The 25,797-nt window shown below is 35.2% G+C and overlaps 1 protein-coding gene across 5 annotated transcripts in view; it reads right to left on the reverse strand.

The window, feature by feature from the left end:
- Tenm1 (teneurin transmembrane protein 1) overlaps nucleotides 1-25,797 on the reverse strand; it is an 811,210-nt gene that overhangs the window by 159,792 nt on the left and 625,621 nt on the right. For all 5 annotated transcript variants that reach the window (XM_021153953.2, XM_029473265.1, XM_029473263.1 and 2 more), the window contains 4 exons: nucleotides 22,954-23,139; nucleotides 20,732-20,755; nucleotides 18,762-18,908; nucleotides 8,445-8,661 (listed from right to left, as the gene is read on the reverse strand). In XM_021153953.2, the coding sequence (XP_021009612.1) occupies nucleotides 8,445-8,661; nucleotides 18,762-18,908; nucleotides 20,732-20,755; nucleotides 22,954-23,139 (574 nt within the window). The remainder of the gene's footprint in view (nucleotides 1-8,444; nucleotides 8,662-18,761; nucleotides 18,909-20,731; nucleotides 20,756-22,953; nucleotides 23,140-25,797) is intronic.

A 25,797-nucleotide genomic window follows, 5' to 3' on the forward strand; every position in this document is an offset into this window, starting at 1 on the left:
CGGATGAGGCCTGTGGTCCTACTCAGGCCGGTTTCTGCTTCCCTAACTAATGCAGTCTCAGGTCCCGCGCAATTGGATTGGAGCAGAAGCTGCGCTCCACTCACCAGAAGTCTTAAGCCACAAGTATATTTATTAAAAATTTAAACAGAAAGCATATGGATTCAAATTTGTACTTCAGCAAAATAACAAATAATTATATTGTGGACATTCTGGGAGTTACTTATGAAATCTTAAAACTGAGTGTCAATTCTATGGGTGCTTGAATACTGTAATTACACTGTATTTTATTAAAAACAAAAACTCACAAACTACTTGTGTTTTAAAACATTTTCCCCTTTTATAATTCTAAACCAGCAAATGTTTTCTACATATTGGATTCCTTTGGGTTCAAGTAATCGATGAAGACTGGCTATAGTTTTCCCCCTTTCGTGATTAAATGGTCTAGGGCTACAGCTTAATTTCTTTTTGTAAAGCTTATTCAGTTTGTCTGAGGTATCCAAATTTTCTCAATGTACTCCTGGAGGGCAGAGCCCCTTAGCACTTATCAGTAGAACGTAGTATATATATAGTAACTGCTAGGTAGCAATTCCTTGAGATAGTTTTGTTTTACCTTCTCATTGCACACAATGCCAGAGAATCTTAATTCAACAGCACCTACAAGTCAATAGCAAGCTCAGTGTGTGAAAATCTATTGTATAAGGGTCCAGGTGGTAAGAAATATTCACGTTCAAATCATCTGGCATACCGATGAAAGCTACGAGGGCTCTGATCTAGTGTTATCTCCTTAGGGAGGCTTCTCTGGACCACTCTGTCAAAAATGATCATTCTCGCCTCCTGACTCTTTTTTTTTTTTTTCTTAAATCTCACTTGACAGTACTTCTTCCTTCCTCACATTTCTCTTTTTCATTATAGTCTGTGTTCCTTGCTATGCTGAAGAGATATTGTCCCCTATAGCCTAGAGCCTAGGAGAGTGTCTATCACCGAATGAACAAATGAACCAAGTAAATGTTGTAATGTTCATAAATCTCATCTGAAATGGCCATCAATCCTCTGAAATTCGGCTTACCTTGAAGGAAACTGTAGGATCTATCATGATAAAATGACTCCAAAGTGTAGTTAGTAGGATTTTTTACTATGGGAGATGGGATTTTTTTTTTCATGATTGATTTTTTTTCTATGAATTCATTTGCTTAGTACAAAAACTTTTAAGTTGTAGTAAAATTTAGGGCCCTAAATGCCAAAGGATGAAACTACTTGTTTATAGGCAAACCATTGCTTATCTAAATATTCTTTGTATTTTTCTTGCAAGTCATCAATAGTCTCTTGTCTGTGTCAATTTTAGCAGCTCTTTGTGGTCAGCAGAACCAATTAGCCCCATCTCTGGGTTCTTGCTGAAAACAAGTTGGTTAATTTCATTTCTGAAATGGCCTAATGACTGTGTTGTATCTGTGAGGATACCTCTTATATCAAACTAGGCTACATGTCTGCACCACCAAATAATTAGAACTTGAGAACACCATGTTGAAGAACAGGTTTCTTGAAAAGCCTAATATTTCAGATACACTAAATTTACTGCAAAATATAATTATTTTAAGTAAATATGCTTTGATGCTTTTTGCAGAGGTAAGGATCAAATCTGGGGATTCTAACATGCTAGTAAGGTACTCTATCACTGATCTATAATCCCAGCTCACCATTTCTTATTCTTAAGTGGAGCACAGTATTTTTATATAATTATGGGTTACAATATGATAATTATACATGTTAAAATGTGTAGTAATTAAATCTTAATATTTGACTATTTATGCCACTATAATGTAAACTCTTTGATTGAAAAGTCTGTGTTTATGTGTTTACATCTATCTATACAATTCTTGGTGCAGAATAGTTTCTCAAGAAATATTTCTGGAAGGAATGAGTAAATAAATATAAACCTTTTACAGTCTTTTTTTTTTTTTTTTTTTTTTTTTTTTGGTTTTTCGAGACAGGGTTTCTCTGGGCAGCCCTGGCTGTCCTGGAACTCACTCTGTAGACCAGGCTGGCCTTGAACTCAGAAATCCACCTGCCTCTACCTCCAAAGTGCTGGGATTAAAGGCGTGGACCACCACTGCCTGGCTCAGCCTTTTCCAGTCTTAAAAAATGAATCAATACGAGGACATTGTATTGTATTAAGAATGTCAGAGGAATATGATATCTTTGCCATCTCCTTCTCAAGATGAATGAAGTCATTAGTTACTCATACATTTCTCTGGAAATACTTTCATAAAATATATGCTTAAAAATAAGGAGTATCTGCTAAGTGTGGTTATTGGTAGGTTTTGCTCGCCTTTCACACTCAGCAATGTTTCTAACAGTGTTCATCTTCCCACAGCCTTCCTTTAACCTCAGTCTTCAGTCAATAAATTGTTTGGCCATTAATAGAATTTCAAATGGTGTACATCTTCAGTTCAGGCAAGTGCAGAATACCGTGTTTTATTAAACAAGCTTTGGTAAGTAATTATGGCTATTATCAGGTATTATGACTAATCAGGGACAAGAATCAAGATTTTATTATTGTATGGGAAATAGAAAAAGGGGAAGTTAGCATAGGCAAGAAGAGTTTGCCAAGACTTTGGTTTTAGGTAGTTCTAGGATGTTAAATTCTTTGTTTCAGGTAGTTCTAGGATGTTAAATTCTTTTGTTTTTTAGTGAGCCAAAAAATAATGCAGGCTAAAGTGAGCCAGTTAACATCAGCATTCCTAATTTTAATGTTGCCGCTTATTTCTAGCTTTGTTTTTCTTGGTACTAAATCTTGATTATCCAGCCCACTGAAGATAGGAAGAATTATTGATGCAGATATGGAGTTATGAATGATCTCAATTATTGGCAGGCAGTGACAGTGGTGGAAGATAGTAAAAGATAAAAATGAGTGATCACTTCGGCACTGCTGCAGAATCATTTCATCTTTTATGAGGTTTGCTTCTGTGCTATGTTGGAGAGTTGGAATCTTACCTTTAGGCTCGTTTTACATTTGAGAATTGTTTTACTTAAGTACCTAATAATATCTGTGTACTATTCTATGCAACCAATAGTGGCTGATTTCATTGATAAATGCAAGAAGAACACGTGTACTTCAAGTGTACAGCAACATGGCCAGGCAAAGTGGTACATGTATTTCAACCCAGCAATCAGGGTTTGAGACATTCTTGGCTTTATGAGATTCTGTTTCAAAAGGAAAGAAGCCGTTCAACTCATTTTGACCTTGCTTCAATTCTTTCTGTGAAGCAATATGTCATGGCCTGTAGAACATGATTAAGGAATGTGATAATTCAGAGATAACAATACACATCCCACTGTGAACCAAAAAGAAAACTACAATGCAGCAACTCTATAAAAAGAACTAAAAATCACCCCACTATTTCATTTAACTTCATTTTCATTGTAGTTCATGAAGAATACTATGTACTTAGTACTGTATTAAATTTGGTCCCAGTCCTAAATTCCAAGAGGATTCTGTAATTCCATTCAGTAGCATTGCTTTAACAGTTTAGACCTTTATTTTTAATTTTTTATATATTTATTCTCTCTCCATCTCTCTCTCTCAATCTCTCTCTCTCTCTCTCTCTCTCTCTCTCTCTCTCTCTCTCTCTCTCTCTCTCTCTNTGTGTGTGTGTGTGTGTGTGTGTGTGTGTGTGTGTGTGTGTGTGTAGGTTGTGCAGATAGGTAGGTAAGAACGTTTGCCACAGCACATGTATCAGAGAACAACATTTTGGGAGTTGCTTCTCTCCAATGTGTTTCAAGGAAGGGTCTCTCTAGTGCCTGCTGCTGTGTTGTGTGCACAACTTCTGGCAATAAAAGTGCTAGAATCACAAATGTAAATGGATCTGGATTTTTACATGGGTGTCAGAGATGAAACACAGGTTTCTGGGCCAAATTTTCAGTTTTTAAAATGTACTTGAAAATTGTGCTAGGTGATGAATACAGTGATCATTAAAGTAGACACTTTCTTACTTTGGTGGGACCTGAGTTATCTGATATCATGTTTGTTGGTACTTAAGATACCCTCCTATAGGAGTTTGTTAGCTTAATATTTGAGGAAACATATATAGTAGTTTAGCCATGAAGTATACATAGGCACTCAGTGAAATATTACTGGATATTAAATATATTAAAACAATATATTGTTTTTCCTGTTAATATGATTTCTATCCCATATTTATTTTTTCTGTACTTTTAATCTAAATTAAGTAAAATGATAATCAATATATAAAGGCAATTGGAGGAAGAGATCACACCTAGTCATATAGTCAAAATCTTTTGAAGGGAAGCCAAAGAATTTTCACAGATAAGAGGTGGAAAAACTCAAAGTGCCAAAAGGGGAAGCGTCATCATAACACAGGTGTAAGGGGGACAGTGGGGCACTAGATAGGCATTGCCTTTCCTATCCAGAGGGATCACTGTCCCTTAGCTCCAGACCACCTGTGCTACAACTAGGTATGTGCCTGGCAATGCTGAGCTTTGTGAATTTTCTAGAAGCATTTTATATTCCAATTTTTTTACAATTGGTCTTTCACTTCACAAATGTCAGGCTAAACACAATACATCTGTGGCATAATTCCGAACAACATCTGATAGAGACACTTGACGAAGAGTGATGTGAGGCATCAATCTCTCAGTTACTAAATAGATAAATGAGTTTGGCTAACCCTACTGTCAGTTGCTGCACGAACCCTGGTACAATGTTGTTTTTAAATGCACTTCTCCATTAGTGATGGCGAGCGAAATGTCTGGCTTTGCAAATTACTGCTGTCATTTAGTTTAATGTACTCTTGTTTTTACATATTTATAAAAACCTTCTACATTATTAATAGTGATTAAATGCTTAGACACTGAAGATCAATAATGCTTCTGTTCACCTATTTACATTATTAAAAAGTAATAAGTAATATGGGGCATGTAGACTATGTGGCTTACTTTGTAGACATGTTCGGAATAGATTGAAGAAAAGAAAGAAATTTGAGCTACAGGGTCAGTTGTATTTAGGAAAAATGTGTAAATGAGTTAGTTTCTTAGAGACTTCTCTGTGGGCAACTTGTGTCTTCACAGACATTACACCATCATAGAAGGTATGGAAGGTCTATATCTCACACTGTCACTTTTATGTGACAGTGCAGCTCACAGAGTACAGCCAAAACTGCTCCCCTTGTGATGCACAGGGGTGAATAATTATTTATATGTGTCCTTGCTACACTTGTGTAGTTATGTACTGTTCTCTGTAGACTGACTGGCACAGGTATGCAACAGCAAGTCAGCTGAGTGGCTCATGGTTTTCCAGTAGGTAAATGAAACCATGAGCAATGATTTTTGTTTTCACCTGTCTACCCAACTGCCTCGCAGTTATGTGGCAAAAGCAAAAGAAAAAAAATCTGCTTTGGCTGATTATGGCATGTATGTGTTTTAGATTTATCTGAGGGAAGCTAGTCTACAGTCAGGGTTGTGTAAGAGCCATGAGTTATGTTAGAGTCACATGCTCCAGTTTTCTAAGTAAGCCATCATGACTCAGTTCAGCAATTAATATTCAGGAATTCAGTACTAGTGTGTGTGCCTGGGTTCAAATCCAGGTTCTAACTTCTTTATGATTTTGTTGATGTCATTTACCTAACATACTAATTTCCTCATTTGAAAAATGAAACTTTTTTTTTTTCAAGACAGGGTTTCTCTGTATAGCCCTGGCTGTCCTGGAACTCACTCTGTAGACCAGGCTGGCCTCGAACTCAGAAATCCACCTGCCTCTGCCTCCCAAGTGCTGGGATTAAAGGCATGTGCCACCAACACCCGGCTGAAAAATGAAACTTTTAACAAACCATGCCATGAACAATTTAATGAGAATTAAATGAAATGATACAGATCCGAGATATTAGACATAAGATTCACAGTAGATACACAATAATACTTGCCATGGAACAAAATGTCCATTTCATGATGCTCACCTCCGAAGAAGTACTTCATTAGCTAGCCCTGATTAAAATTTTGTAACTCGTTCTATTGAAATATAACTAGCTGAAGCTGATTTTAAAACCTGCTTGGTTTCAAAGTTTCTTATGTTGACCTAGATGCCATTTATCCAAGACAAATTTGGTTCATGTCATCAGATAAGTTTAAGGACAAGAAAAAATGGGGCAGATGTGGTGTAATAGAAAGATTAGAGGAGATGCTATAATCCAACCTTGCTGTCTGTGTGATTTAGTCTCTTAGCATCTCAGTTTCCACATATACAAAATATACCAAAAACAATTTTCCCATTTTACAGGGATACTGTGGAAATAAAATTAAATAGTATGTGCTTGGGTGCTTTACATACTAAAAATATTATATGAGTGTATCAGAGAGATTGTAATTATCAGTTATATATGTGATTAAAAATGAGATTATTTTGTCCAATGATATAGCAAGGAACAGTGAATGCATTTATTTTGATAGAGAAAACACAGGCACACAAGTTTGGAGAAGGCTCACATCTTTTTCTGACAGCAAGGACTCTAATAGCAGAGACCATTGGATGGAGACCCATCATTCTGAATGTAAATGTGACTTGCAGAGCCAAATGATAACTTGGAGCATTTTAGAAAAGAATGTGAAAACTCAATCAAACCAGGAGGAGAAGGGCATTAACCACCCAAAGTAATGGTTTTGTTCGCTGTGTGAGTGCCTCACAAACACTGCTGAAGCGTGAAGCTGAACTGCAGGGGTTTAAGTTTGTCTTACCTTTTCTAAGTTGATTGCTCAAAATGCCCTGTTCTGGGTCAAAATGACTTGTCTGCTGTCTCCCTCAGGTCCTGACTTTCTTCCCTTATTGAATTCAACATGTTATTCAACACATTTCAAGTCATGAAGGTGATTATTTCTCTCAGCACCTGACCCCCTATTTTTGGACTGATTTCTCCCCAAGTATGGAAAAACCTATAGAGTCGACTTACTCTTGCCTTGAGTAGGAAAATGGGGATAATGACTGCCCTCAATTCTTTTTGTTCCTTTGTGTTCCAAAATTAAGTCTACACTATCTAAATAATTATGTTGATTATATACATCTGAGAGATGGACCAGAGGGGTTATTAAACTGGGAAAAAGTTTTGAAGTGGGGATTATTGAATATCTTGATGGATGGTAAATATTTTCTATCGTCCCTAAGAAGAACAACCCTTTTTGTGATGTTGGCATTGATTTTAGGTTATTTGCAGCCCAACAGGTAAGAATGACAAAGAAATAAAATAAGAATAAAAGATTTTTTTTTTTGCTTCAATGAGAGTTCTAGCATTCAAACTGAAGAGAAGGAAAGTGGAGTGATCTTGTAAATTTTTATTTTTCCCCCTTTCTACTTGATACTTGCTAACATTGAATTGCAATTTTCTTACATTGTAACTGGTATCAAGCTCTTGAAATAATGTATCTGCAGGGAATGGAACATACGTAGAGGATCTTAGACAATCATTTTTGATGTTTTTAATGATTTTTCTTTGCAAGAGTCTAGAAAACTAGTGAAGCAGCAACTTATAGAACTAATCAAGGTGGTATATATATATATATATATATATATATATATATATATATATATATATATATATATATATGTGTGTGTGTGTGTGTGTGTGTGTGTGTGTGTGTGTATGCCTGACTATATGATTGTGCACAATGTGTGTGCCTGCAGAGGTCAGAGAAAAAGCATCAGATCTCCTGGAATAAGATTTATAAGCCATTGTTAGACACCATGTGGGTTCTGGAGCTGCACTTGGGTCCTCTGAAAGAGCAGCAAATGCTACTAATCACTGAACTATCTTTCCAGCTCTAAGAAGGACATTCTTGAAATCTTTAATAACTAGACTTACCTACTATGCCTTGTACTAATTATTAAAGTGTGCCATTGATGAAAGTGAATGGGTTGAATACCAATGAGCACATTCTTGTTATTATACTTTATATAAATGGAGTGATTTCAATGTGTTTTTTTTGGTCAGATCTTTAGAGATAATTCTGACATTTGAGCATTCTTGGAAGATAGTGATCGAATTTCCCATTAAGATATCAAGTCATTCAACTCTTTGACCTGGAAACACTTTTGATCATGAAACAGAAACTACAATTTAGCTATTGAAATTTAAGGTTTTTTTTTCTTTTAAATAATAATTCAGAACTTAAAAATTAAGTTTGCAAATATACTTCCATTTGTCATTAAATAACAATTTCCATACACATATGGACATCTCCTAAAACTTTATGATATAGAATCTGACCACTTGGCTTTTAGAAACAAACTGGTACCAGTGCAGGCATTCAAGAGAAAGCATAAGCAAGATAGCAATACTGTTGAAAGGAATGAGAAACCACTTGATCTTTAGAAGGCAATTTTCTTTTACTCTGAAGGAAAATCATGAGCACTTTTAGTAAGGACAAAATAAATTTCTATATACCTGCTGTCAAATGAGATATCTTGAGGGACGACATGAGTACTATCCTTGCCAATAAGAAATTTGATTCTATCATAGAAGAGTCTTGAAGTGTGCTGAGAGAAGAGGGGCTGGCTTTGTTGGATGAGGTCAAGGGGATCTGGTGATCCCTGACAGAGTGGGCTTACATAACAGTTGCTTTGTTGACAACAATCTGGGTCCACACAGTCTGTCAAACCATCTGGAAAACAAAACAAATCAATAGTGCTATTTATCGCCAAGAAAACAATATAGTCAAAATATGCAAAAATGGAGAAACATAGTAAATGTAAATGCAAAGTTATATTTTGAGACTAGAGCCTATTATAACTGCATGTTTCTCAGGAATTGCTACTCACTGAGTTTGTAGGGTATCTCAGATAAATTCAAACTATTTTGTTACTAAATCTTCCTGTTTGAATTCTCTAATATCTGTTAACTAGAGACTACAGTTTGTGTAACTAAAATGTAGCTTTTAGTTAAAGTACTCAGTTATAGCTTTCTGTCTTTGGTGAACCACTCATCAGAATGGTAACTACTTTTTTTGTTCCGTAAAAAAATTCTTACCCTTAGACCATCTACTGTGAATATACAGTTAACCAGTACTTGACAACCTGATTTCATTTTCACCTAAAAAATCGTCTTAGTATGGTTGTCTACAGATAATTCTCAACATTGAGGTTGAGATTTTCATGGTGAAAAAGTATATAGGAAAGTGATTTTCAAATGTGCAGCCAATTATATATGGAACTTATTAAATACCTATATACTTGAATCAGAATTTTTCATTGTCCTAAGATTGTACATGCTTAATATGGGTGATTCTCAAGTATACTAAAGTAGCTGTTCATTCTTTCATTTTATTTTAGGAATTTATAGAAGCAATGATAGTTTATGCAATTATTGATCAACCTAGTAACTATCAACATAATGAGTCACTTTCTTTCCTTTTGGGGTGGGCCCTCATCATTTGCATTTGACCTCTGAATCCACTGTTGGAATGTACAAAATTATCCCCTAAGCCCCACCAGCCCAAGGATCAGGTAACTTCCTGAAATGCTTGCAGTGTGGTTCTTGGAAAATAAAGCCTCGTAGGAAACTATGACATCCTTTAGGTGTCCTTCTAAACCCTGCAACATTTGTCTTTGGGCCATTTTAGCTAAGAAGTTCCAGGGAATGTTCCTGACCAAAGTCCATCTCTTAGTCGGTATTTAGTATTTAATAAAGTTTGCTTTAAATTTGGCTCAAAATGGTGGAGTCGGTTTTTCTCAAGCGAATCTCAGAATTAACAGTATGAAAACCAGACACTATTGTGAATGCCAACAAGAGCTTGCTGACAGGAGCCTGATATGGCTGTCTCCTGAGAGGCTCTGCCAGTGCCTGACAAATACAGAAGTGGATGCTCACAGCCATCTATGGGACAGAGCACATGGTCCCCAATGAAGGAGCTAGAGAAAGGCCCCAAGGGACTGAAGGGGTTTGCAGCCCCTTAGGAGGAACACCAATATGAACTAACCAGTAACCCCAGAGCTCCCTGGGACTAAACCACCACTCAACGAAAACACGTGGTGGGACTCATGGCTCTAGCTGCATATGTAGCTGAGTATGGCCTAGTCGGTCATCAATGGGAGGAAAGGCACCTTGGTCCTGTAAAGGTTCTATGCCCCAGTATAGGGGAATGCCAGGACCAGAAAAAAGAAGTGGGTGGGTTGGTGAGCAGAGGGAGGGGGGAAGGGTTTTCGGAGGGGAAACTAGGAAAGGGAATAACATTTGAAATGTAAATAAAAAATACCTAATAAAGAAAAAAAACAATGTGAAGGAAAAAGAATTAAGTAAAAGTTTCTCTCTTTGGAAAAAGAAAGATACAGGACACAAGACCTACAGAAGGGAGGAATGACTATTTAGAATGTAATAGGTATAAAATACTTTGCTAGTTGGTTGATGAGGTAATGCAAGAAAACAACCCCGCTTTCCCCTAGAAACTCAGGACTTCGGAGGATAAAATAGGCATTTAAACAGCTGACTCTTGTGCCAGTGAAGTGTGAGAAGAGCTGTAAGAGAGTTCTATGCGAAGAAAAAGAAGTGGTTGGAGTGATTAACTGAGCATATGGACACTTCACTCCACAACCCAGAAGCAAAAAATTTAAAGTCCTTCTAAGGTCCTTAGAAGAGGCAAGTGGCTCTAATTCAGTTGTTTAACAAGGGTAAACATAAAGATGCTAATCTTAGCTTGCAGTGGAATAGACAGATTCAGGGGGATCAGTGGCTCCTTAAGGCTGATGATAAAAGAGACACTGCTTTCTTGCAGCTTTTACTTGTTCCCCCTCCCTCCCTTGGTGGTTCCACTTGAGCTACAGGAGGATGTATCATAGCTGGGGGCAATGAAAGTGAGTAACACAGAGAGGAGGCTTTTGGAAGAGTAGCCTTGGGGCACCTCAGAAGATATTTTCCCTACATGTGGTCTTTTCGAATTCCCTGTTCCACAGATAGTAGTTTGTTTTAAAATGAAGTTTGCTTTATTTTATTTTTTCTTGTTTTGCCTGTTTAATTGATTTTTGCCCATGCTTTCTTTTTGGACACTTTTTTTTTTTAATGACCATCTTTTACGTGTGGCTTTGTTTCAAAATAAGTCCCCTTCTTTCATCATTTAGCAAAATAAATTAGCAGATATTCACAGGATTTTAGATGACATTACTACCTCTTATGATAAGATAAGAGCCACTTATTAACATATTATCTCTTTACTCTTCTGCTAATTAAATATCTGAATGTATAAAAAAGTTGGCAAAAATATCAGATGGATTAAAAGAGTTTTTGTAATGTTTGCTATTGGTGGCACATATGCAAACATGAAAAAATGAGTATCAAATGCAAACTTATCTTTATTCATTTTTATTGAATTGTGATTTTAATTGGCATAATGTACACAGAAGCACTTAATGTCACACTTGTTAACTATTAACAGATGCACTAATAGTAGTTTTGGACATTGACAGGTCTCATTCTATCAACTATGGTTCCAACATATTACAGAAAATAAGTTGATTTTAAAGAAATACTCATGTCATAGTAATGGATTCTAAAACTAAACATTGAACTAATTCAAAATTGGGAATCACATTCTCATTTAGTTATGTGATATAGAATTCAAGGTAATCTTCTATATTTAGTAATGTCTATTATATGCAGTGCTGACCTTATGAGATTTCCTTTTTCTCATAAAAAAAAAATCAAGGTGCTGTTGAATTTAGAAAGGTAGCAGGGAAGCCAACTAACACTGGCATGCAACCCTAAATTATAATTTGCAGGCAAACACAGCACAGGAGCAAATATCTACTTACCAATTATCACATTGGATAACACTCCAAACAGTATGTCTAGACTGTTACAAAGAAGTGCAAATGACAGTCACACTGGATGTGTGTATTTTTTTTTTTTTTTGGCTATTAACAGTTCTTTTATTGTTCTGAATTGGAAGCTGTGGCACCCTACTGACAACCAAGCTCAGGGTGTCAGATACGAACATATCATACGTTAGTGTTAGCTGATTTTATTTTCTGAGATTGTTTTCCTTAAGGGAATGAAAATAAAAGAGAGCAGAAAAGACAGAGATTACACTGTCTTGGAAGACTAAACATGGTGTTCACTCAGGCTTGCCAAACAATTTGGCTCTATTATAATTGGTTCAATTCATGTCAATGATGATCAAGGCTACTGATTGTTTCTGTGTAATTAAGTCATCACTAAAAAATGTTTGGTTGTCACATGTGTGCCCTTGATTGGAAAAGAGAATAGATAAGGAGATATGAACAATATAGGAGAAATTCATATTGGCCTAAAACCTCTAATGAGGTTACTCATAATACCCATAATATTGTCTGGATAGGAATGAACAGCTATGTTTTGATAGGGTATCCTTTAGAAATTTCAACTTTGTATCAACTAGTTAATATTTTTTAAGTATTAGGTACTCCAAAATGTCTCATCTAGGCTATCTTCTGCAACAAATTTTTAAGTAGACATTATCAGGTTCATTATATAGGTAGAGGAATAGAGGCTAATGTAATACCATAGTTATGTGGGAGACATATTAACATATAGTATTCTGTTTAGAAATTCAAAACAATATTAGTCATTTTATCACTTTACATTTCAAATGTGATCCCTTTTTCCAGTCTCCACTCCATGAACCCCTCCACCACAGCCCCCTCCCCTTTACCTCTAAGAGGGTGCTCCCCCAACCACCCACCCACCTACTCTCCCCTCATGAGTACCATAATAGGGTATTATCCACTCAAAATGTCATAACATGGTAGATCTTAAAAATTACAAAGATACAGACAGGAACTTTTGTGGGTATTAGATATGTTTATAGCCTTGATAATTATCACAGTGATATATATATATATATATATATATATATATATATATATATATATATATATATAGTATTTGAAATCCAGTAAAGTTGAAAAGATAATCATGAAGAATATGCACACTGCCTAGTTTATATCTAGTGATTGATAAATATTAGATATTATTGCCAAGTTGTGGACTGTAGCAACTACAAGATATCTTGGGATAGAGTCTTAGAGTTGGGTTCTAATGGCTTATATTAGCAGTTTAAAATGTTCAGCCTTACTCTTATGGAAATAGTCTTAAAACTGTTCAGCACAATCAGTTCATTGGAATGCATTCACTTAGGAACTAGCTTTGAGTAGATAGGACACCATATGACTCTGACTTGGTAGGCAATACTTTAATATGAAACTCCTTATTCATTCAATTTTATTTATTTATGGAGCTATCACTTGGATACAAGCTAGATTGAAGTTTAACTTTTTTGCGGTTGTAGAATAGGAGGTCTGTCAATGCTCAAAAGTCTTACTTCTAGGACAACTGTAAATTTAGCTAGAGATTAAAGCACCAGACTAAATGGGAGGCCCTTAAATAGAGAAAATGCTACCAATTCACTGTTCCTTGTCTTTTATTTCCCTGATTACTAAACTCTGCAGCATGCTGGGGACATACAAAATATGAGGTTTATTGATGCACGAGTTATGTGTGTTCATTCACCCATGGTGCTATTTTCTAGACCTAGGAATATGACTGTAGTTACTGGTTTTAATGAATGGCGACTTATTATGAAGAGCAATTCCTGGAAAACCGTTCTCTTTTAATCATTTAACTTACAGATTTTGCCAACAAATACGAACACTTTCTACAAAAGAAGCTGAGAGACATACGGAGGAATATTTAAAAGGCCAGAGAAGAGGGGCCATTGGATTATACATTTTTATTCTATATTTTAATATTCTTCCATAATCTTTTTATTACATCAGATATCACTTTCCTTCCTTTATAAGTAGAGTGAATAAGATGAGATCTTCACTATTATCCTACAAAACACACAATAGTCAGTGTAGTATGGTGTCTGTGTACCTTTGAATAGTGCTAGATCACCAAATTCCTGTGGTTTAGAAACTATATCTTCATTCCACTCTCCGCAACGTCTACTGGAAGTATGTGAAGCCTTTCTCATCTCCCAGATTAACTTATGGCCTCCATTTACATTCATCTACCTTGAATTTTTTTTATAGAACCCTTACATATTTAAAATACAGAACCATTTATGAGGATCTTTGTTTAGTATCTGTTCCTGTTGTTAGAGCATAAGCTTCATAGAAGCAGAAACTTACCTTGTTTATCATTTCATCATTCTCATGATGCTAAGAAAAACACTTGAAAAAAGGCTGTAATTATTAACGAAAATCTGGGTACTCAATGTGGAACTTCTACCTAAAAGGTAGACATTTAATATAATGTGGGAATCTGTGCTAACCAATCAAACTTTATTCAAAACTGGGCGTCTCTACTTCTGTAGCCCGATGGGAATATGTACATTTGAGATCTGACTAGTGGGACTAAAACAAGCTGATTTTTTCTTACATTAAAATACATATAGCTTCTGTGTGGACAGTGAAACTGTGATGTTTCCAAATATGTAGATATTGGATAATGTTTAAATTTTCTAAGTATTATAAAATGGTTCAAAATTTTAACATCAGATTTATTACTTTTCTGCCCATTTTAAGTTTTCCCATTGCTTTTTATAGTAATGAATTTCTTTTCCATTTTGAGAGCTATAATTTCTGCTTTCTTTAGCATTTAATTCATTAATTCAATAAGAATATGTTCATTTTTATTTAGCTACACAGTATGAATTAAAAATCTATTTGTTTCTTAATAGTTGTCTCAACATCAGATATTTTCTAATGCTTCTGTCCACCACCACTGATGTTATGTCTCCATTTTTGGTTTTGTGTATGTAGTGTGTATGTGTTTATATGTATTCATTTGCTTCTGTGTATATATGAATGCACATGTTGATATTGCCTGTCTTCCTCAATTGCTTTATACCTTCTTTAAAAATTGTTCATTTTAGCCTATGTATGCATATGTGTTTATATTTGTGCATGCTTGTACACAGTGATATGTGTCTAGGGACATACATGCCACACAATGTGGAGGCCAGAGGGCAAATTTGTGGAGTTGTTGCCCCTCCTTCTACTTTACAATGGTTCTGGAGATTTGAAGATTGAACACAGGTTTCTAAACTTGTGTGGCAAGCATCTTTATGTGCTGAACCATCTTGCTGTTTCTCTGTCTCTCTGTCTGTCTATCTCTGTGTCTCTGTGTCTTTGTCCCTCCCTTCCTCCTCTCCCTCCCTCTCCCTCTCCCACCCCCCTCTCAGACAAGGTCTATCATTGAACCTGGAGTTCTAAACCTGAAGTTCATGGAGCAATTGAGCTAGTCTGGCTAGCCTGTTCCAAGGATCTTCAATTTGCTGTTTTCCCTACACTGAAATTTCAGGTGCATGTCACCAAGCTAGGTTTTATGCTTTTGCATAGGTACAGGGGATTGGACTAAGGTGCTCATGCTTGTGTGGCAAACAGTTTACTGAGCTATATTCTCAGCTCCTTCACATTGACTTTTTGATGCTGACTTCATGATACAATAAATTTAAATTTGTGCTTGGGCATGTTCCAGAGCTTTTATTTGGTTGTGTTGATCTGTCTATGAAATAGACTTTACTGTTGGAAGCTTCCCTTACTATGTGTTTTAGGTATTCAGACACAGTTAATACAGCGCTTATTCTTTTCCTTGGGCTTGTAAAAGTTTGTGATCATAGTTTCAAAATTTCCATTCAAGACACATGACCAACAACAAATCAAAAGGTGTTCCTCGTGATGTTATGTCTCCTTCATGCTTAGGACTCTGCAGACAGTGAGTGCTAACTTATTCAGGAATAACTGTGGTCACAGTACTTGACAAAGTTGTGACTTCTATAGTAATTCGTTCTTATATGAGAGACCTTTCTCTTTCTTCTGATTGTTAGGGAAAAAAATCCAAAGGTTATTTGTCCCCAGCTTTTACTCTTCAAGGACCTCTTAGGTGGCTTTCAGGGAAGCTGTGTCAATGCAGCCCAATTACTTACCAAGAGTTACAATGCATTGAGATCAGAGTGTAACTAAAGTCAAAGCTGCAGGATGTAGCTGTGGTTCTAATGAATATTCAACAGTGATTAGGATGCAAGAAAAATCCCAAACAGTCTTAAGGATCAGGTGTAATATGGAGTAATCAGGTAGCAGCTACTTGAAGTAACTGCTTGAAAGTGATGTGTTTTTGATTGGAAGATTTCTTAAGAATTGCATTTTAAAAATTAGGATTACTTTTTTTTCAGGAAGGTTCAATGCCTCTTTTTGATTTAATTAAAGCACATACACATATACAAACAAAGGTATTAATCATTAGTCATAGTCAGCTAAATGACCTCTGTCCTTTTGAGAATTTGGAAAGCTGCGAATACCAAGTAAAGGGCATTTACAATGTATTCTTTGCGGTAGTAGAAAAACATTGTAGAAATGGAATTATTGGTCTAAAATCCTAGTCATGGGACTTTTAGTGGTTATTCCATCTATCTTTCTATCTTAAAGGAGAGATCAATCTATATTTGTCATCAATATCATCTTAGTCCCACTAAAGGAAAAATGGTAATTGAAACTCTCACATAGTGTTCTAACCCTACTCCCTAAAGAGACAATTATAAGCTATGCTGAGCTCTTATCAAGCCTTTGATTTTCAATTTGCATATAGATACACAGTTTTAATAAATGTTCAGAGGTCAAAGCACATTCAATAAAATCTCTTATGTTTTTTATACTCACATATTCCATAGACATTGAGAACTGATAATCCAGTAATTCATTCATGTTTAATTGATCAATCCATTAAACATTTTTGGCTGCCTTGATATGACCTTGAAGCTGTAAGGATTCTTGATAATTAAATATTCCATAATGTTTATTACCTGACAAAGTCATGAAACTTACTTTGACTCAACTTTATTGAGCCAGAAATTATAAATGCATAGGTTGTTAATATATTTTGTGAATATAACCTTTATCAACACATCAGATAGGCAAGCTCTGTTAATTACACAAATGACATGCCTCATCCAGGTTTACACTTAAACCTCTCAGTTCCTTGCTCTATAATCTTTATAAACTTAATTTATTTTCCTGTGCCTGTTTTATTATTTGTAAGAATACCACCAGTTGAGTTTCCTAGACCAAAGTTTTTAAATTAGATATATCATATAAGATTCTCAGTACAGTGCTTGATTCTAAGTAAATTCTGCACACAAGTAAATTAGTGTTGTTATCAATTATATTTAGCCAATAGCTATGGCACATGTGCCATGCCTGACATGTATCAAGAAAAAGGGAAAGATATATGATTAAATATGTAATTGTACAGGGTATACTATAAACACCAGGAGAAATTGAGAAGGCAGAAATCACAGGTTTCATGGAAGATGTGGCTTGCCTGGAGACTTAAATAGTGGACATATAAATGTGAGTGAAGAGAAGGTATACCAGAAAACATGCCTATACTTAAGACAAAGCCAAGAAAAGTAAAGATGAACCTTAGTGCTTTAAAACTCAGCCAAGCAGTTGAACATTTTATCATTAAGTTGAAAAAACCTCAAGTTATATAGGTAGGAAATAGAATTTTTAGAAACTGGTATGCTCCTCATTCATTCTTCTCTCTCTCTCTCTCTCTCTCTCTCTCTCTCTCTCTCTCTCTCTCTCTCTCTNTGTGTGTGTGTGTGTGTNATNTCCTCCATTACATTTTATGTGGTTACTTGAATTATTTCTTTTCTTATTTACAACCAAGCTCTATGTATTTAAAACATTTTATTATCAATTATCTTTTAGTTTTCCTATAGATAACATGATAGGAAAAACATATTTTGCAAGTGTTTGTATGTATATATGTGTATATACATGCTACAAGATATGGGTGGTACATGTGTGTATGTGTGTGTGTGAGTGTGTGTGCATGTGTGAGTGTGTGTGTTTGTTATGCACATGTATGGAGGACCAAAGCTGACATCGGATGTCTGTCTTGATTATTTTCCATTTTATTTATTGATGCAGATTCTGTCACCTGACCCAGAGTCTACCACTTCGGGCCAGTTTCTCTAGGGAGATTGTTAGAGATTCCCTATATTCATCTCTCCAGTCCTGAGAGGAGAGGGCTCAGTCAACAGAGTGACTTCCCAAACAATGAAAGAAAATTTTACAACCAGGTGAATGCTGATTCCCAGACTGCTTTCTTATGGATTTAAGCTTTTTATTTGGATGGAAATTAGAACAAATGTAATTATCTCACAAATACAGTAAATAGGCCTCACATTTAATAATATACTTCATTTAATCCGAGATACTGTAATAAAAATAATTTTGCTGTTAATTTTATGTTTTCTTGTCTAGAACGTATGCAAATGTTAGGCCAAACTAAATTATCACCCTGGGTTTGTCGATGCTAATGGAGTTTGCACTGTACACACATGAAATATTTTCTTTGTTCTCAATTATTTAGAGCTCCCTCTTGTGTTGCTACCTCTTAGCAACACTTAATGACTTTCAGAGGACACTGTAATTTCTGATAAATTTTTGTATTTAAGATCTGAACATGATGCTTTATTTATTAGTTTTTGAGACACAATATCTGTACTTATGGGTTACAATTAAGTGAGATAAAAATACATGCAAAACATTTAGAGTATTGCACAACCATAGTAATTTTCAACAAATAGTATCTTGAAAATATTATTGAAATAAAAATAGTACAACCACATACACTTCAATATTATTGATAAAGATTCTTAAATTTTGCCATTGGCAAGGCTGGTTACAACTGCTTTCTTACACGAACATTTAGTAAATAACTTACCTCCATCATTGTCCAAGTTGTCACCACAAAGCATTTCCATGACGATGTTGCAGCCTGTTCCACTCCAACCAACCTGACACACACAGTGCCAACCATTTTGATCCAGGGTACATCGTCCATTTCCAAAGCAGAGCCCTGGACAGCCATCTGAAAAGACAGCAGAGGGTAACAATCATAGAGCCACCAAAATGGGATTGGCCAACAGTGATGTATCTGCCCACAGGGAAGAATTTAATCATCTGGGCTCTGTTCAGATGAGGTGCTGAATAAATGCAAGAGGAGCTTGCTTACTTGCAACACCTTCCCAGGGAACTTGTTATCCCTGACTTTGCAGTGTTTTTCCTTAGAGAGCCAATTAAGTGTTATTAATGCTAACCCCAATTCCCAACCTCTGGTTCAGATAGGATGAAAACTGTGGTGGGGACAAGAAATATATATATATATATATATATATATATATATATATATATATAATAAAAAACCTATCTCCTCATTTCTCCCAAACTGGACAGATGATGCTGTGTCTAGTTATGGTCAATAAGTTGAAGAAAGACAGCAGTTTCTATGAAGAGAAACTTTCTTCAACTACTTTTAACTTGGGATGTTTTTCCCTTTGTGATCTAGTGCCTCAAGACATAGGTATGTTGGTTTATAATTCAGACCATACCACTGTGTATTTGCTTATTCCTTAGAAAAATGCTATACTTGATTTGCGCCTAGTCAGATTTTTAAGATTATTATTGATTTGAGGGCTAAGCACTGGGAATTTTACTTCTGTGATATCTGTTACAAAACCCAGCATACTATTGTGTTTAAAAAATAATAACAGAAAATGTTTATAGGATTAAAAGATGCCATACATAGAGTTTCAGAATTTTAGAAAATAACTGGAAAAATATAACTCAAGAGAAAGTATAGATTTTAGATAGCTTTTAGCTAATTAATGAAGCACAAATGCGGACAATCATACTTTTTTAGAATTCAGCTTTTTTCTTTTAGTACCCCCTTAAAATGTGTCTTACTCTTTCTGCCAGTAGTGCAGAGGTAGGCACTATCAAAAAGAAACTGCATGTTCTAAGTGATCATTGCCAGATATATGGATACAATAATGATGATTATGATGATGATAATAATAATGATAGTAATAATAATAATAATAAATATAAATCTTGAGTATTTTTCCAATAGTCATACAAGGCCAGACCTAGCTTTCACTAGGAGTAGTCCAATCAACATTCTTTTTAATGTGTGCTTTCAAAAGAATATTTCAGAAGGATAAATATCAAATCAAGTTTTAGAATATCATAGAAATAACCTTATCTTCTTTCCAAATGGTTTTCAAGGAAATAAAACTTTAAAATAGCAGATGGCTTATAGAAAGTATGATAAATTTTATGAGTATCACATCCTCAAGTGATGGCATAGAATGAATATACATAGTCTTGGAAAAGGAATTTATTTGTATTCTTGTAGGTACTCAATGGAGAAAAAAAAAACCAAGGTGATTTGGAACACAAAAACACTACATATTTGACAGGAAATCCATTGTTGTCTCTGTCAAAAGCAAATCCCTAGAGGTACAGAGGTTAAAGTACTTAGAAATACATAAGAATTTTATATGTGGACAGAGGTATATTGTTTTGAAGAATACTTCACCTGTCTACCTCAACCTAGTTTGCTTAGTGTATGTGCAACTTCCCCCCACAATTTTCTACAAAGAACAAAGAAAGGAGTCCTTATAAGTGCTAGTCCATTTTATACTGTAGCAATGGCAACTTGGATATTAGAAAAGCAAGTTATCTTCTAGTCTCATTAGTATAAACACAGCCATAGAACATTGAAAAAAAATTTTCCCAAAGTAAAAACCAGAAAGAAACCAACCAAGCAACCAAAACTAAAACACTACCATTGTTCTCTCGCATGCACAGTTGTTTCAAAAGATCGTATCTGCTCTCAAGAAAAAGTCTTACCTCGAACAGCATCTAAGTAGTGAGCTAAAAGAGAGGAAAAGAATGATTGAATGAATTTCTGGGGGACCAAAATTACACAAGGTATACTAATAATGGCTTACCATCTGTCGTCTGGAAAGAGAACACCAAACTATGAGTTGTTGAAATGCCTGAAGCTCAAAAATTTGTACACTGGCCTGTGTATTTTGTGAATAATACTTTACGTGGGGAAGTTATTAATGTTTTTTTTTTCTGCAAGAAACCCTAATAGGCTTCCTTATAAGTGTCATATTTCACTAAATGTATAAGAAGTGCATTTTTTTAGATTTCACTAATAACTTCTATGAAAGAAGGTACATCTTCTCATTGGGGATATCTTTAGAAGAGAGTTGTGGAACAACCACCTTTGGTAATCATCACAGTATTTAAATTGCCTCATGTGAAGGCAATAAACTCACTCTAGTGCAGAATGTAATTACTTAAGATGCATCTGAATCAACCCTCACCACCTTTTTAATGGTTCTTAAATATTCCCACAGTCAAAGAACAAGACTTACTATACACCTGTTGTAGAATAGTATATATTATGCTTTGCTTTGACAGATTTAAGCAATTATGACAAAATAATATCACCTAAAAGTGAAAGTCATAGTAAGTACAGTCTGCTGGGAGAAAAAAAGCTGAAAATGAATTGTATATCATAATGCTTGGCTCATGTTTAGGAGTAGTTGGCCAACACAAATCACATATTTGTGGGTACTTTTACTTATATATTTTTGGTTCTGTTTTGCTTTTTCTTTTAATAGAGAAAGAACACAAAATTGGATGAGTAGGTAGGTGGGAAGATTTTTCTGTAGTTAAGAGAGGAGAAAAAACATGCTAAAATATATTACAGGAATAAACTAAAAATAAAAGTAAATTACCGAAAACAAAAGAGAACTCCTGCCTTTCATTGGTGCACCTTTTCTTTCTAGCCATGGAAATGCCAGTGGAACACTGTGACCCATTTCCGTAGTAGAACAATGAGAACTGTACATTCATATTTATTTCATTGTACATTTACAATGGTTAGTTTTGACTATGACTTGACACAGTCTATAATTATCTGGGGAGAGTTTTAATAAAGGGATGTTTAGATCAGGTTGGCCTGTGGCCATGTCTGTGGGGGATTATTGTGATTGCATTATTTGAGATGGGAAGACTAGTCTATTGTGTGCATTCCTTATGCAGAGGATCCTTAACTGTAAAGAAAGGAGCAAGTGATCTGAGCACAACCATGCACACATTTCCTGTGCTCTCATTCTGATTATGAGTGAGGTATACCTAACTCTCTTTAGCTCCTGACACTGTGACTTCTTTACTATGATAGACTGCAACCTGAAACTGTGAGTTAAAATACACTCTTCTAACCTGAGTTAATTTTGTAGAGGTATTTTATCACAGAAATCATAATAAATACAATTAAGACAAAGTACAGAAAAAAACTTTGTGGCAGATATGTACACAAATTGAAGGCTTTGGTTTATTTGAAAATGAAACTATTTTACAAATGAAATCTTAATTATTAGTAATCTCTTTTATATTGTGAGGACCACATGATATCATAATTATTATGTAGGCACCACCTGCCTACAGAGTGTTCTGTCTGGCTATGGTTTGAAAATTTGTGAAATTGATGACTAGGTTGTGAGAAGGGGTGAATGTTTCAGTATAAATTCTGTACTACTGAATAAAGATAGACAATTCAATACAGATGCTCTATTGATAATAGGTCAGGAGTGTCTTTTTCATATACATTAAAGACAGACTCTAACTATGTTAAATGGGCTCTGTTAAAGTAGTCCCATTTAATAAAATTGCCTGTAGGTGCTTTCACTTGAAATAACCTATACTTTTCAAACAGAAAAATGGACAGTGAATGTTACTATCAACAAAAGCACTTGTCTTGTTAACTAATGACACTTTATTCCAATGTATCATATTTTAGTTGAGCAACTCAAAGTGCTTGAAAACAGAAAAATATAAGGAACACTGAAGTAATGAGAAAAAAGACAATGGAAGAAATCAGTACACTGCTGTCAAAAAGAAACCTTCCAGTTCACAAAAATTTGTAGCCAATATTTCTCCTTCCCCTTTTCCAAATTCAAATTGTATTATGAATAGCTTGTCAACTGACTCACTAGAATTCTCTTAACTTCTTCTCTTAGCCCAAGTGACTTTAATCAAAGTATGCTGATACTTACCAATTGTGCAGTGGTCGCCCTCCCACCCAGGGCTACATTCACATTTTCCATCTTTGCATTGGCCATGCTCAGCACAGTGAGAGTGACAGGAACGTTCCTCACATGTTGGTCCTACCCAGCCTTCTTCACATTGGCATATTCCCCTTGAGCAGACCCCATGGCTACCACACTCCATGGTACAGAGCTCTGTGGAAATTAAAAAAAATGGCATATCAGCACATGTAGTTAAAGCCAACTGTCATTCCTTCCTGAAGTCATCAGAATAAACAAACACTGCAGCCTACACTGATAGCTTAAATGAAATGTTTATGAACATGTAAAAAATATATAAACAAAACATCACCTACATTTCTTGTGTCTGAGTAAACATGAATGGAACGTTGCAAAGAAGGTAGTTAGGACTCTATAAAATGAATTTTAGGGCAAATTAATTTTAAGTCCATAGAATGATAATGTCATCAACACTTAGAAAGGAATTGTATGTTCAACAATTGTCTGGGAGGATTCCTTAAAAATTCATTAGGATCACACATAATATTGAGTCATTTTATGATACTATATGAAGTCACAGTGGATGATGACACAGTAAAATAGTGTTCTAAGCTTACTTAGGAAGATAATATTGGAAAGAAACTAACATAATAAAATTCATAATACACAAAAAGCAAGACTTCCAATGACAGCAATCAACTAGTCTATCTGATCACACAATCAATATTTGCATTTATTGTAAGCATATGAAATGACTGCTTGTTGATTAAAGTACACAGCCTTCTTATCCTGAAATGCTATTCAGTGTTTAGCCAATATAACAATGGCGTGTCCAGGCTTTGATAAAGTTGTCTGCTTTGTCTCCTTGACTTTTTGATGAGAATTTCTGAATATTAATAAAATCCTGACAGTAGATAAACCAAAACCAAATCTTGGCAAGCTCCTTTCTTACCTAATTCTCTCGCTAGAAGAGAAGAAATCAAATCTTTCTGAAGGGATCCAATATGTTTGGTGTTTAGTGGTCATATACCCTTGAAATGGAAAAAGAGTATTCTGGAATTTGAGTCATTTTCACAGTCTAAAATTTGAAATGAATTTCCCTGTGAAGAGTGATTTGGTTACAATAATATTAATAAACTCTATAGATATGAAGATATTTTTAGGATGCGACAATATCTTTATGATAAAGCAATATCTATAGAATTTATTAAAATCTGAATGGATTTGCTTGATAATTTACTATTGTGTTTTGTATGTATGTGCTGCATGTATGTTCACATGTGTGCTGCTGCTCATGCATAGGTACACTCATGTGTGCATATGTGTGTGCCTATGTATGGAGGCCAGTGTTTGATGTAAAGTGTCTTTCTTGACAGCTGTCCATTTTATTCAATGAGGAAGAGTCCATTGCTGATACCACAGTTTACCTATTTGGCTACTGTAGCTAGCTATCTTGCCCCAGGAATCCCCTGACTCTGTATCCATTGTGTTGTAATTACAGGTGGGCCAGCATATCTACCCTCCTTTATTATGTGGTATTAAAGATAGAAATTCTAGTCCTCAATCTTGTAGAGCAAGCCCTTTGTTTACTGAACCATCTTCAAAACCTTTGAGCTTTTTCAGGCTTGGGATTGATGAAAGTAGGGGATATGAAATATGAAAAAAATGACTGATAACTCTTAATATCTTTGAACAACTTGTCAATATTCTTCTTTTGACTTGTGTTATGCATATGTCAGAGGGAATAATATGTACATATGAAATGGCTAGCTGACTGATTTGAGATATATTTTAGAGGTATGAGTAACAGGAATTTTTCAAGTTTCAATATAATAATAAAGCAAAGGGTAAATTAATGAAAACAACAAAAAATTAATGGATAATGATGCTGTTTATGGAATAGAAAATGCTTGGGGAAATCACAAGTAGAACACCAAAAGTATTATCTTTATGATTTGTATACTGAGTTGTGTGAAAAATCAGTTAATTACTAGAATATGTGTGTGGGATGGGCTAAAATATCATCTTTATATGTATACTGAATCATGTGAAAAATGACTTAATTACTAGAATATGTGTGTGGGATGGACTAGGTATGGAAATATAATTTGGCAGTCTTTATTATATAGGTAATGGAGATAGTTGAACTGATTTAAAAACTATGTAGGCTGTTATGAAACAGAATTTTCATTTTCTAATAAAATATCATGCAAAAGTTTCAAGAAGAAAAGCAGACATCAAAGGATACTGAGAAGAAGGCAATTTACTTTAGAAAAAAAGCCAATAAAATTATGGAGTAGCTAAAGTTCAAAGAGAAATGATTTTTTACAAAAGGGATGGTATATTGTAATTATTATTCTAATGAATCTCTCAGATATAGTCTGACATGAGCCCACAAGACACTCTCAGTGACTCTATGAAGAGCTAAACTGATAAAGAACTAGTGCAAGGCCACATGGGATTAAAGAAAAGAATGAATAGAAAGGCATTTACAGGACCACCATGTCCTAAAATTGTCTAGAACACTGAAAAATCTATTTTAAAAGGTAAGCATTCATCTCATAAGTGGTAGCCTAGATAGAATTATCTTAAAGTAGCTTGAGATCCCTACATCTTGGTTCTACATTTCTTTTTTTTTAAATTTTTTTTATTAGGTAATTTCCTCAATTACATTTCCAATGCTATCCAAAAAGTCCGCAATACACTCCCCCCCCAGTCCCCCCCAACCCCTTGGCCCTGGCATTCCCCTGTACTGGGGCATATAAAGTTGGCAAGTCCAATGGGCCTCTCTTTCCAGTGATGGCCTACTAGGCCATCTTTTGATACAAATGCAGCTAGAGACAAGAGCTCTGG

Source organism: Mus caroli, chromosome X (assembly GCF_900094665.2).
Source record: "Mus caroli chromosome X, CAROLI_EIJ_v1.1, whole genome shotgun sequence".
Lineage (NCBI taxonomy): Eukaryota > Metazoa > Chordata > Mammalia > Rodentia > Muridae > Mus > Mus caroli.